Raw genomic sequence first — 13203 nt, forward strand, 5'->3', positions numbered from 1 at the left:
CTTGTCCGGGGGGGTTGGCGTGGGGGGGGGCCTCCCACCACTGCGTGCCTCTTGTCTGGGAGCTTCTGCCGCTGCTTCCAGGAGGGCATGGGTTTGGGGCGGGGGGTGCTTGCCCCCAGATCTGTGCAGGACTGCCAAGGCTGAGGCTGCACCATGCTGCGCTCCAGGTGGGCAGCAGGGGCTATGAGTGGGCTACGGTGAATTTTCAGGTGGCTACAACCCCCCCCTCCCCATATCCCCCAATCTGAGGGCACATGTCCTCCCCATGCCTTCTGCTGATCACCTGGGTGGGGTGGGGCGGGGGGGTATGGGACAAAGGCGCAGCTCATCCTGGGGGTATGGGCAGGGTGGTGCGGCTCCTGCTGCTGTGTGCCACTTGTCCGGAGGCAGTGCAGTGGCTCCGTCCTGCGCCCTCACACCCTGCCCCAGCTGGGCGAGTGCCAGCAAGTTATAGCCCCTGCGCCCGCACAGAGCTCAGTGCGGTACAGCCCTAGCCATGCCTGCCCGGTGCAGATCTGGGGGCACATGCCCCCTGTGCCCTTCCGGACGAGTGGTGGGAGCAGTGGCAGGAGCTGCCGGACGAGCAGCTCCCGGACCAGCATCAGGCAGCAGCGGGAGCTGCCCCCTGGACGCACTGTGCCTACATCCCATGTCCCCCTCACCCTGGCAGGGCAGTGCTTGCCCCAGCCCCTGACCAAGCCTCAATCCCTCCTTTGCTGCGGGGTCGTTGATCTGCCCCTTCTCTCCCTCCCCTTCTAGACTTACCAGCTGGATGCAGCTGTATCAAGTATTGTAAAGTTGAAACCCGCATCAGAACCTCGAAACATGGTGTCAATTTATAAAGGTCGTAAGTGCAGTTCGTCATAAATTGAAAAGTTGTAAGTTGAGGACTGCCTGTAATTACTTGTTCATGCCTATATCTTGTCTTCTGTACCCTCAAACTGGAGGGAAGAGCAGAGTCCCTGGACTTTCATGGGACATAATAACATCTAAGAATAAGGAATTTTAAGTTAAAAGTAGAAGAACAGATGCATAGAACTTTATTTGTATCTTACTTTTTCTCTCTTCAGAAACTAAAATCATTTGTGCATGAAGGATAAAATGTACAGACTTCTTTTTTTATTTTCCTAATTGTAGCTATTGAATTATCTTTGCAAGAACAGAAGCAGCAGCAAATGGAAACTAAATCTTTATACCCATCTGCAGAAATTCAACAGAACAATCAGAAAATCTCAAGGAAGGTGCGAGCTCTGTATGACTTCGAAGCTGTGGAGGACAATGAGCTCACCTTTAAAAGTGGAGAAATTATTATTGTTTTGGATGACAGGTACAGTATGTTCAGATAAGGTGCTTTTATTTCTAAAATGGGTTGTTGGCTGTGGGTATCTAAATTCCTTTTTGTTAGTTGTCTACGGACTGTTTTCTTTCATCCATTCTTGACACTGTCTACTTTTGTGCCATCCTTTAAAATTCAGAGTTTCCAATTAATTGCCAAATACTGCACTTTTTCCTAGCTTATTTTCTGTAGGTTCAGTTCTTCTATTATACTGTGCATGGATCTCCCTTTGAAGTCACCAAGTATTCCATGTGCAGAGGGTGTGCTCTGACAGCCTACCCATATTCAAATTTTGTTCCTTGCCTGGTTTAGATCTGATTATTTTGGGTCTGTAAGTTATGTGCATTTAGAGATTGTTATTTTTTTTAACCCTGCTATAAAACGGAATGGATATGGACATGTGAGCAAAGTAAAGGTATGTAGGGTTTTACTGTGTCAGCTGCTCTGTGGCAGCTGTCAGTGTGCATGCTCTTACCATATGGTAAATGAAAGCCAAAGTAGAGTAGCTTAGTCTCCTTTCATTGTAGGCTTTAGGTCTGATCCTGCGAAGTGCCTCTGAGTTGTCAATTATTGTGACCATATAAAGGTGTTCATTTGTAATGTTAAGCACTAAGCAGCGCTGCAAAGTGCTGCCCAGTGCAAGGAGCCGGTGGGGAACAGCTGGCAGCTGCTCCTCCGTTATCCTTCTGAATTACAGGACGGGTCCCCCATGTCTTTTCCAGATTGAGATGACCCCAGTCTTTGGAAGGAATAGGAAACTTTCCCTGCTATTTTACTTCTCTTGGCCTCCAGGAGTCAAGCAGTGGGGAAGTGCAGCAACTTCTCCCAGGTGGATGGGTTATTTTTCTCCCAGAATTACCATTATTATTCCAGAAAAAACTGTATGAATACCTGTACTTTTCTGTTTCCTACCAAGAGAAGTGTGATTCCCATGGTAGAAATGTAATACTGTATCTGGCCTGTGTCAGTGCTGGAGATGCTCTTCTCTTTACAGCAAAATATCTTGCTCCAGTAATAGCACTTGGATAGTTTTGGGACTGGGATTGCTGATGAGGTTCTGCTGAAATAGTGTTAATCATAAAATCCAGCATTAATATTGCCTGTAGTTTGCTAATCTTAGTAACTGAGTGATGGGATAAGAACCCTTTGCTATATAGAATCTAGATGGGATTCTAACTTCATAAATACCAAGAGTGTTTTTTTTTAACAGAACTGTTTTTAATTCCTCAGTGATACCAATTGGTGGAAAGGTGAAAATCATAGAGGAGTAGGACTTTTCCCATCTAATTTCGTAACCTCTAATTTAAATGTAGAACCTGAAACAGGTAAGTTATGTAGTAAAAAGAAGCACACTACTTCAGAGAGAGGGGCATGTATAGTCACCAGGAGCAATGTGATTTGCCCAGGGTCGTGTCCTAAGGCAGGAAAAAAAACAACAGAATGAAATCCTAATTCCACTGAAGTCAATGGAACTTCTACTGAGCTCGGTGGAGATTGGACTTTCATCCTTGACTTGTTCTGCTAAATCACCTTCATTTCTATAACAGAAAATTTCTTGTGAAAAACAAACCTATATCTGAATTAGGAACCTAGCATCTAAAATGCTTTGATTTTATAGCTTGACAAGGTTATGTGGGTAGATGTGATATCTTTTTATTAGACCAACTAAATAGTTAGCAAATTTGTTTTTCGCAAGCTTTTGGGCACAAACACCCTTCTTCAGGCATAAGGAGACCCTGTTGGTGTTTGTGTGCTCTCCTGGGTAAAATAGAAACACAAACACCAACAGACTCTCCTTATGCCTGAAGAAGGGTGTATATGCCCCAAATCTTGCAAAGAACATTTTTTTTCCAGCTACTTAGTTGGTCTAATAAGGTTGTTTGGGTAGATGCAATATCTTTTGTCTGCCTTATGTTCTTAGACTAACAGAGCTACAACCAGCAACACTAACGCGTTGATTATAGCTTGAAAGCTGCTACGCTAATTTAACATGGATGTAGTTATAGTTTGGTCAGTTCTTGTTTTTGTTACTGATTTTCTTTTCTTTACACTTTTGATTGAGGTTAATCTTAACATTTTAAATTCCACAACAAACTGGTGTTGTGGAAATGATAAGTTTGTATCAGATACTGGAATCAAAAAATAGAGTATTTCCCTTGCTTGGGCCCTTGGTAATGGTTTTTTACTTTGGTTCCTGGAACTCTGGACTTAATATCTTAATCTCAGACAGATCATTTTAAGTTTGTTATATAATGCCTTGTTCCCTCTTCAAATTCTGAGAGCATCACTTTGTAGAAAGTGTTCAGCTTTACTAAATACTCCTTGACCTGAACATTTGATAGCAAGCGGTATTTAAATACTGTGTCTATATGTACCAAATGATTCTCAACCAGGATGCCACTATTCAGCGTGCAAACACTGGTGCAGAATTCACAAGATAAACCCAGAGATTTTGAATAGGAGTCCATAGTGCCAGAAATGTTCCGATCTGTTGTAGTTTTGTTGAGTTCTTTGCGACAGAAAGATTGCTTTATTATTGTGAAAGTAAGAGCTGGCATTTTCTGAGGGGTGCCTTGAGTGTAATGAGGTTGAAAATTGCTGGTATAAACTATGTAGTATTTTTTAGACTAGAACAACGTATTTTAGATTAAGATAGTAACAAAGCTGCAGAAAAGAAAGTGACACCTTTTTGTGTTCTTTTAGCGACTGTGGATAAAACGTCTGTTACTGAAGATACAATAGAAGAAATTAAGAAAGCAGAACCTGAACCAGTTTATATAGATGAGGTATGCAGTCATTTTTAATGAATGGAAATCATGGGGTATATTATATAAGTTTTATACAAATATTCTTTCTGTACTGACTGAAAATGCATGATGGAGAAAAAAAATTGTTTATTAACAAACAACCTTCCTTTTTTTTCATTTGAAAATGAAGTACTCTATGCTATGCTTTAAGAATTATTTCTTATTTCCTCTCTGCTTTTCAGGATAAGATGGATAAAGCACTTCAGGTACTTCAGAGTATAGATCCTACAGATTCAAAGCCAGATTCTCCAGACCTTCTGGACTTGGAAGGTATTTTTGTGTAATATTAAATGAGCCAACTGTAATATTCAATTCTATTACTTGTGGCAAGAGTACCATTATTTTCTCCTTTCGTTTCATTTGGTAGTTCTCTAACCTTTATGTGGAAAAACAAATCTGCATTTGTATTGATAAAATGGTCAGAAACAGTTTGCTTCGTAGTAGGAGACTTGGGCTTGATTCCCAGTTTAATGCTATTCATATTTTGGAATACAACCTGTAATTGTAAAGTAAAACTCTTATATTGAGTGATGAGAAGCTTAAGCCTCTAGTTAGGTCATAGACTGCATTTTTCTGGAAGACGCATTTGGCTTGAGTGCTACTTGCCTATGTCATTAAGAGTTACTTTAAAGCTACTTTCTTTTCTCAGGAGGAAGAAGAATGCCTTAGTTTTGATGTTTAAACATTTAGTTTTAGAAGTCAAGATTTTGAAAAAAGCAAAAGGTGATATATCATCCTTTGTATTAACCTAAAGGACTTGGATACAATAGTTTAAATAGAATAATGCTGTCAGAACTTGAGAAAATGAGGCCAGTAGAAATTGAGGCCTCGTTATAGACATTCAGTTTCTCCTTGAGATAGTCACGGCTCTCCCGGGAGAAATGAGCATACAGCTGTTCAGGCTTTTTCTCTCAGGATAAAAATGGCTGCTCCAGGAGAGAGAGAACTTGGGAATGACCAGGGTTGAATCACTGTTAGGATTGTTTTTTCTGGGACAGCAAAGATCTGTACATGCTGTAGCTTCTCTCAGAAGAGAATATGGTCCTCCAGCATCTCCCCACCCTGTGAGACTGGTGTTTGCTGGACTCTGCTGCTTCAGCAGGGAGCAGAACACACCCTGTTCACAGTCCCCACATTGTGCTGCAGGGAAATGCAGGCTGACCATGAGCAGTCTGGATCTGTCAATCAGGGCTGCCCTATGCCCTGCTCCTATCTAACTAAGGAAACCTGCAGAGCTTGCTGGGATATGTGCATAGGTCCTCCCTTTGCAACACACTGTCAGCATTGCAAGCTCTTCATTCTTCAAGACCTTTCTGGGTAAGATTTTCTACCAGGAGAACAAACCTGTGAGAATTCTCCCAGATCATTTGAAAGGGTGTACGCAGCCTGAATATATGTCTAACATACATTTCTAGAATGAAGCAAGCTAGGATTAAGGAAGATCATGAGTATAAGAGACCTTTTTCACGGGACCTAGACCGGAACTATGGAATGTCTGTAAGAGATGAGAATGATTGCAGGCCTTGCAGTTTACAGTACTAAATACATAACTTAGGGTCTGGTTTTCGACAGGTGTTCCTGAGGAAGTTATGTATATGTGATTCTGGCTATGGACAGAACTAACTTTGGCCATTTACAAATGTTCATGTCTTCTAGTAATTTCTCAGAAATTCTTACTAGTAGAAAATTCAGCTGTGAGCTGGAGAGTACACAAGTTCCAGCCCCTGGCTGAAGAGCTATATGGGTGAGCTTTCCAGCCAGGGGAGACTAGAGGGCTGCTCCCTAGGCCATCCTTGCCTTAAGGGGAGACCGCCACTTGAAAGGCTGTCCTCTACCGTACCTGGGAAGGGGGCGGGCTGTCGGTAGGCACCCCCTGGGTTTTAAAGGGCTTCATGTGCAGCCAAGATGGGCCCCACACAGGACTATTTAAAACGTGAGGCATGGGGAAGTACGGCCAGAGACATCTTTTGCCAACCCTACAACCTTATCAGGGGCCACCAGCAGGGACTTGGGCAAGTCTGTTCACCAGGGCCCCCCTTGGAGTCGCCAGGAACAATGGCCACAAGCTGAGGGAAGATAGGTTTAGGTTGGATATTAGGAAGAACTACTTCACTGTAAGGGTGGCCAGAGCCTGGAATAGGCTTCCCAGAGAGGTGGTGGCCAGAGCCTGGAATAGGCTTCCCAGAGAGGTGGTGCTCTCACCTTCCCTGGAAGTCTTCAAGAGGAGACTGGATAGGCACCTGGCTGGGGTCTTATGACCCCTGCCACCCCCAGTGCTCCTTCCTGCCCATGGCAGGGGGTTGGACTAGATCTGTCTAGGTCCCTTCCAACTCATTGATTCTGTGATTCTATGAACCCTGTGTTCTGGCTTTGCAGCTTTTTACCTAGCTTTTAAACCCAGGTGGGTGGCATTTAAATCCCATGGGGTCATGAACTGAAGTGGGTATAACTTTCTTGGCCACTGGGGTTTTGCAGCAGGGGAGGCATTTAAAGGCCAGAGGCTGGGAACTAAGCTTTTCAGTCTCTGGGAATCTCTTGTAGCCATGGCACATCTGTCTCCTGCCTTCCACATTCCTCCGGGTAGAGCTGGAGAGATGCAGGATGCAAGACACTTTTTCCACAGCAGCAAGGCTGCCCAAACCCAGGCAGCTTTACAGTCACAGCATCTCTGATGCTTGTCCTTGTCCACCTTTGGTTCCACCAGGGAGGCTTAGGGGTGCAAGGAGGAGATAGGGTGCAATTATGCTGTGGTGGCAAGGCCCCTTTCTCCTGTGGAATTGGAGGACTGCAGTGGGGGTGATCTTTTCTTGTAGTGGGAACGCTTGCAGGGCTCCAAGAGGAATCCTGCCGCAGGAGAATGGCCCCCTACTGCTGGTCTTGGAGAGGGAGGAGAAGGAAAGCAAAAGACTCTGGGATACTGGGCGTGTCTCTCTTGAAAGAAGCGTACAGGTGTTCAAGTTAGATCAGGAGGAAGTTTTCCTTATAAATAATCTATCTAACGTCTTGCATAAGAGTTATATTTCTTTTGCAAGAAAGCCCTTGAATGGCTGTATGCTCTCCTTTTAGTGCTGAGAGGGGCTTTTTTCTGACACAAATTTGTACGTGGCCTTTAACTGCTACAAAAGGGAAGGTAGACTTGAATTTTGGAGTGCGTATCAACTGTTATGATATAACCTTTGGTACTGCAGTAATACAGGTGAGCTAGATCACTGTCAAAGTTACCATCAATAAGAGTGAAGTTAGTTGCAATGATTTTACCACAGTTGTGTTGCTACAGGAGCATGGAGTTAAACTACATCTTAACTGCTTGTATAGGTATCAGATGATGTGACGCAATCTTACATCTGTCAAGGTTCACCCGGTTCTTTTTGTTGCTTTGTTTGTTTTAATCCTGTAGCAAATCAAGCTGTTTGTTTCCCCCCCCCCTTTCCTTCCTGCTTACTAGGAAGGAAAAAGATGCTGTATTTTTTTTAACAGAAATAGTTCAAATTATGGTGATGGGGAATGTATAATTAAATTAGATGCATTTTTGACACTGTCTTAAACCTCTGCAAAATACAGAAGTACTCAATTATAATATACACTTTAAGTTCTAATTGTCCAATACTTTTAACATTTTTGTCTTCACAGATGTCTGTCAACAGATGGGTCCTATGATAGATGAAAAGCTAGAGGAGATAGATAGGTGAGGCATAATCTCTTACTGGTGTTTGCAATCAAGGATAAAACATTGCTATATATATTCTACCTGAGTTTTATTTTTTTGAATTGGGTGTGTGATTATAATATTTTTATACTTCTCTTTTACCTAAACAAAGATCTTTTAGAATGAAAATTTGACAAGAACTTGTTTTACTCTTCTTTTTATTTAGGGTTTTTAAAATTTTATTTCAGTAGGTCCTGGAAGCCTCAGCCAAGAACAGGGCCCCATTATGTACCAGTATGTAGTAAGAACTAATTTTTGCCTTAAACAACTTCCTGACTAAATATGCAGGGCTATACAGTAGCTCTTATTCTCCAAGAAGCCATCAGTGATGTCCAGAATTGTTTCATCCTGACGTTTTTCAGTCAGTTGAAGACCTGTAAGTGATATGGGAACATAGTTAAAATATGGCAGTTTCTACCTGACTTAGGATTTGATGATGAATGAGGAAAAGGAAAAGGCAGCAAAAAAAGGACAGATCAGGGGATGCATTTTTTTTAAGGCTTAGTGAACAATCCTTAACCTCTTCTTTGACTTGCCTCCTTCGGTTCCAGTAGTCTGACCAATGGAATGGGTACTGGAAATGTTGGAAATACAAGTCGAGTGTTTCTTTTTTTTTCATTTTTCTTATGTAGTTAAGACTGTATTTAAAAAAAAAAACCAAAAAAAAAAACCAACTTATTTAATGTTAACCACTGTTAAATAAAGAAATATTTGAAAAAAAATTGTATTTAATCAGGAAACATTCAGAATTCTCTGAGTTGAATGTGAAAGTACTAGAAGCCTTGGAACTCTATAACAAGCTGATGAATGAAGCACCTTTGTATTCAGCCTATTCAAAACTCCATTCTCAAGCACAATATCCACCTACATCAGCTGGTGTTCCAGTGCAGGTCAGTGCCCCTTTTCGAATATTTTTCTAATATTCATTTTTCTTTTAAAAAGTTGATACGAAAGTATAAAAAGCAAGCTTTATTATGAGCTTTAAAAACGGTCTGACACTTCCATGCAATCCTTTATAGCAGGAGTGTCATTCACCCTTCCTTGAAGGTCAGATCTGGACAAGGGGGCTTTTCACAGGACAGATCTGGATGTGGTGGCAGTAGTGGGGCAAGCAGCAATGGAATCAGGGTTAAGCCAGCCATCACTCACCTCCACCTGCCAACATGCGTCTCCAGCAGGTCTTCAGATGTTAGATTTTGGTGGTGGGCCCTGCCCATGTTCATTCTGCCCCAAATTCCCAGCTCCTCGGGGAGTCCTGCGTGTTGGATTTGGCCTGCAGGCTGTACATTTCAAACCCAGAGTTTTTAGAGTTTAGAATAAAATATCCTAAATGTGTTAGAATGAAATGAGTGTCTTTCATAATTACATTCCAGTACTAAAGTGCAATTGTTAATCTTTGTTGTGCATTTAATAGGAAGATATTACATTCAGAAGGTTGAAAGCTTCACTGCCACAGTTAACTAGTTTTCCAGTAGACATCACTCAGAGAAAATTGTACTTTTAGAATCACACGTTTCAAAGGCTAAAAGCATAGATTTACTATGAGTCGTATGTTCTCCTTCAGTTCTAAAACAGAACATTACTTTTATCTGTTTTCAGAGGCATGATTGAACTGTCTAATATTGTATGTGAATCATTAGGGCAATGCATTTTTTCTAAACGTGATGAGAAATCTGAAGCAGAATTACAATCTTTCTACACAAATTAAGCATTAGGCATTAGTGGGTTAAATTAACAAAAGTGAAGTGGAATGAGCTGTTATGTGCCAAACATTCATTTATGAAAGCAAGAAAAGGAGAAAAGGCAGGCACTGTTTTCAAGGAAACACTTGGGAGGCAAAGTAGAATGAGTATTTTAGGTAGTTTTTCCTGAATGTTAATTGTTCAGTGTAGAAAGAATAGTTACCATAGCAACTGCCACATCAAAGAAGATGCACTTAACTATTATGCCATGCCTTGAACTATTGGAAATGAAAGCTTCATTATATTTGGGGGTGGAAGAATTCTGAGCACAAAGCCAACAGTAGTTTAATATTGCTATTCTTTTCTGAGATACTGTTCCTTTCTGCTGTGAAAACAAGTAAAATAGTGATAAGCACCATTGTTTTCTGCAAAGATGTATATTTCATGCATAGACTTCATTCCAAGGAGAATATGATGTGTACCATATGAATATGATGTTTACCTGTATGTATTTGTTACATTGCCTTACTCTAGATTTGTCCTGAATAGTGATGTATTAAAGGAAAACCCAATCCTTTGTGTGGAATACATACCTTTTCCTATGCAGTGACTATACACTAAATATCATTAAGATGGATGTGGTTACTTGCCACACATTCAAGGAATTGTTACTTGTTTTTCCCTTATGTCAGATATAAGAGATGTAAAATTTTCCTGCCACATGACAGTAAGTTAGGATTGTGAGTTTTTGCATATCCAACTGCATTCATTTTTTTTCTCGTTGTATGTTTGGTAAATTTGGTTTCTTCTTTCTTGTGATGCACTAAATTGCAAATATCTCTTAGGAGGCATGTCCAAGGGAGATATAGTATAAATAAATATAGGGAGTGGGAGGATGGAGCAGCAACTTTTTTTTTTCTTCAAGCTTTTATATCTAAATTGTATGATGTGAAATTGCTAAATGGAGGACAAGGTAAAAATAGAGCAAGAAGGCTGCCAAGAAAGGCAGAAATGACAGATGAGGGCTGTCAGATATATGGCCCACACTCTGTTGAGCCCACTGGACTACCTGTATGGCTGGGGATAGTAGCCTGCTGCAGAACCTGGGGCCCTTGGGCCCCAATGAACTTGGTGATCAGCAGCAGGAAGGGGAGTGAAAGCTGATGCGGCTCTGGTTGTCCTCCAGCCACTTTGCATGTCTGCAGTGCTGCAACCCTACCTTCCTGGCTGCCAGACCCTGCTGTGTGCCTCGTGCTGGAGCTTGAGCCACAACGGAGGCACAGGGCATGCAGCAATTCTGGCTCTGGCCCCAGCACTAGCACAGGGCATCCCTGGAACCTCTGCTCTGTGCTCTAGCTCAGAGATAATTCTGCTGCTTCAGAAACTGCCACTGCCACTGCTTCCCTCTGCCTCATGCTAGATCTAGCCCACAAGAAGCCCTATGGTCCAGGGCACAATGTGAGTTTGATACCCCTGATATAGGTTATATGTGTAACACTTGAAGGAACAGTCTACCATATTGTAGCTGTACTGTCTCCAAGGGAATGTCAGCTTGATCTTTCCTTAACAAAATCACTGATATGAGTAGTGAGGATTTTTCTGTTTAAATCCTGTACTTCCTTAATAGGAAAAAAAGCCACATGTCTTACTTTGTCACTTATTTAATTTTAAATTGAAAATGTTGCAGGCTTTACTGTCACACTTGTAGCATGTAGAGCTATATGGAGGAAGTCTGAGCATTTATTTATTTGACATATTTATATTGTGTGTTTATTATTAATCAATTCAGAAGTGGTATGTATTCTATTTTATTTATAGCCCTATCCACTACAGCCACCTGGTGGGAACTACATGATTCAGGGTGTTCACCAAGTCACTCTTCCCCAAGGTTACAGTCTAGGACCCGATCAGATGGGCCAGCTAAGGTCTCTGCCTCAGAGTATAAACACTTCTGGAGCAACTCAGGCGGCTCAGACTGCATATATAAGGTAATGCTTTAGCAAGATGCTTTAATCTAAAGATTAACTTTCCCCAGTATATAGTTATGACTTTGTGTCTGGTGAGGCAAAGAGTGGGGAAGGAGAAGATTGGAATGAATATGAAAATACTGCTTTTTATTACTTTGGAAACATGCAAATCCTTTGTGTGCCAATGTGATCATTATTATAGCAAATTTATTTATTAGTTAAGTTTTCAATGTATCTTGCTCCGATGAGATCTTTTCTTTTTTTCTCTTCTTTTTTTCCTCTTGTAGTGCTGGACCAGATTCTGTGTCAAACCCCGCGTATATGAACCAGAACTCTGGCCTTCAGTCAGCTACCAGTCAAGCTGCTTACACCCAGCAGATGGGAATGTCGGTGGATATGTCAGCTTACCAGAACACTACGTCTAGTTTGCCTCAAGGAACAGGCTACCCTATGGCAGTTTCCGCTCCTTCAGTTCTGCCGCCTCAAACAAATTACCATCAACAGCCTCTCCTTTGAAAACAAACTAGGCTTATATTTCTGAAAGAGTTTCTAAATGTTGCTGAACCTAATGATTTATGACTGCTTGTCATTGATCTCAAAGTATATTTTCAACAACCCAACTTGCGTTATTATGCAAAGTAAAACATACTTTGTTTGACTGTTTTTTGTTCGGAATCTCCCTAGAAATGATTTGAGCTAGATTAACTAACTACTTAAGTTTATGATTTCAAACCCAAAGTGAGTATCAATCAACTTAAAACACTTCCTTCAATCTCTTGAAGCATCACTTTCAAATCTAAAATTAAGTAATAGATTGTCCAAAAGAGAATTGATTCTTTTTTTTAGTATGTTGAAAAATTGAGTTTGTTTTAAAATCTAGTTCTTTGTTGCTTTGTCTGTTACCTTTTTGCATTTTTTCCATCTCATTGACTTAGGGAAACCTTCATTTAAATGGTGTTTTTTGATTTAGATGCATTGTAGTCTTGTTTGCACCATTGTCAGCTCTACTGTGTGGATTGTATTACATACTCAGAACAATTGCATGGTAAAGCAAATGTGAACTCAGAGAGGAAATTGTTTTGAAGACATGGCAATGAGGACCATGTAAATACAGAAATGAAAAATGTTAAGATTTTCTTTTATATTATAGCCAGACTGGATTTGGAGCTCTAGAGGTCTCTTCTTTCTTCCACCAGGTGTTGTGTTGGTACAGAGCTGTTTCACTACTTCTGTATCGGAGTTTATACTTTAAGCATCAGATGTTTCAGAAGGGCAGGCAGGGGCCAGCTGCAAACTGAGAGCACTCTGTGGTTGCAAGTTACCTAGCCAGGAAACTGTGATATCTCTCCTTTGTGGCGGTTTAGGAATGGGTAAGGAAGTATCTGCTGCATTCCCATTTATACAAAATAGGCGCCAAAATGCTTGTATTGAGGGACTATGAAGGTCTGCTTTGTTTTCCTCCCAGGTAATGGTGAGGTGGAGAAAGACCCCCCCGGAGCAGAATTATCTTTACAGACCAGGGAACTCTTGCTACCTTTGAGTCCCCTCCTAACCCCAGCTGCCAGTCACTTGTCTGGAATTGATATTAATCTAGTAATGGAAAAGCTCTTACATCACTTGAAAACATTGGTTTAGACTGCTGTGTAAAAAGCGGGATGTGTTCTGTGTGGTGGAATTATATTTTTCTTTATACATAAAGAATGGG

At 41.3% G+C, this 13203-nt stretch overlaps 1 protein-coding gene across 3 annotated transcripts in view; it reads left to right on the forward strand.

Annotated features, from left to right (window-relative positions):
* STAM2 (signal transducing adaptor molecule 2) overlaps nt 1-12794 on the forward strand; it is a 55652-nt gene extending 42858 nt beyond the window's left edge. For 2 of the 3 annotated variants that reach the window (XM_019522406.1, XM_019522408.1), the window contains 8 exons: nt 1138-1327; nt 2567-2661; nt 4040-4122; nt 4326-4413; nt 7774-7828; nt 8586-8739; nt 11350-11519; nt 11786-12794. In XM_019522406.1, the coding sequence (XP_019377951.1) occupies nt 1138-1327; nt 2567-2661; nt 4040-4122; nt 4326-4413; nt 7774-7828; nt 8586-8739; nt 11350-11519; nt 11786-12014 (1064 nt within the window). In that variant the 3' untranslated portion in view covers nt 12015-12794. The remainder of the gene's footprint in view (nt 1-1137; nt 1328-2566; nt 2662-4039; nt 4123-4325; nt 4414-7773; nt 7829-8585; nt 8740-11349; nt 11520-11785) is intronic. The other variant, XM_019522407.1, reaches the window with a different exon arrangement.
* Nucleotides 12795-13203: the final 409 nt, after the last annotated feature.

The sequence above is a fragment of the Gavialis gangeticus genome, unplaced genomic scaffold (genome assembly GCF_001723915.1).
Source record: "Gavialis gangeticus isolate Ggan-Ray unplaced genomic scaffold, GavGan_comp1, whole genome shotgun sequence".
In the NCBI taxonomy this organism is placed as follows: Eukaryota; Metazoa; Chordata; order Crocodylia; family Gavialidae; genus Gavialis; species Gavialis gangeticus.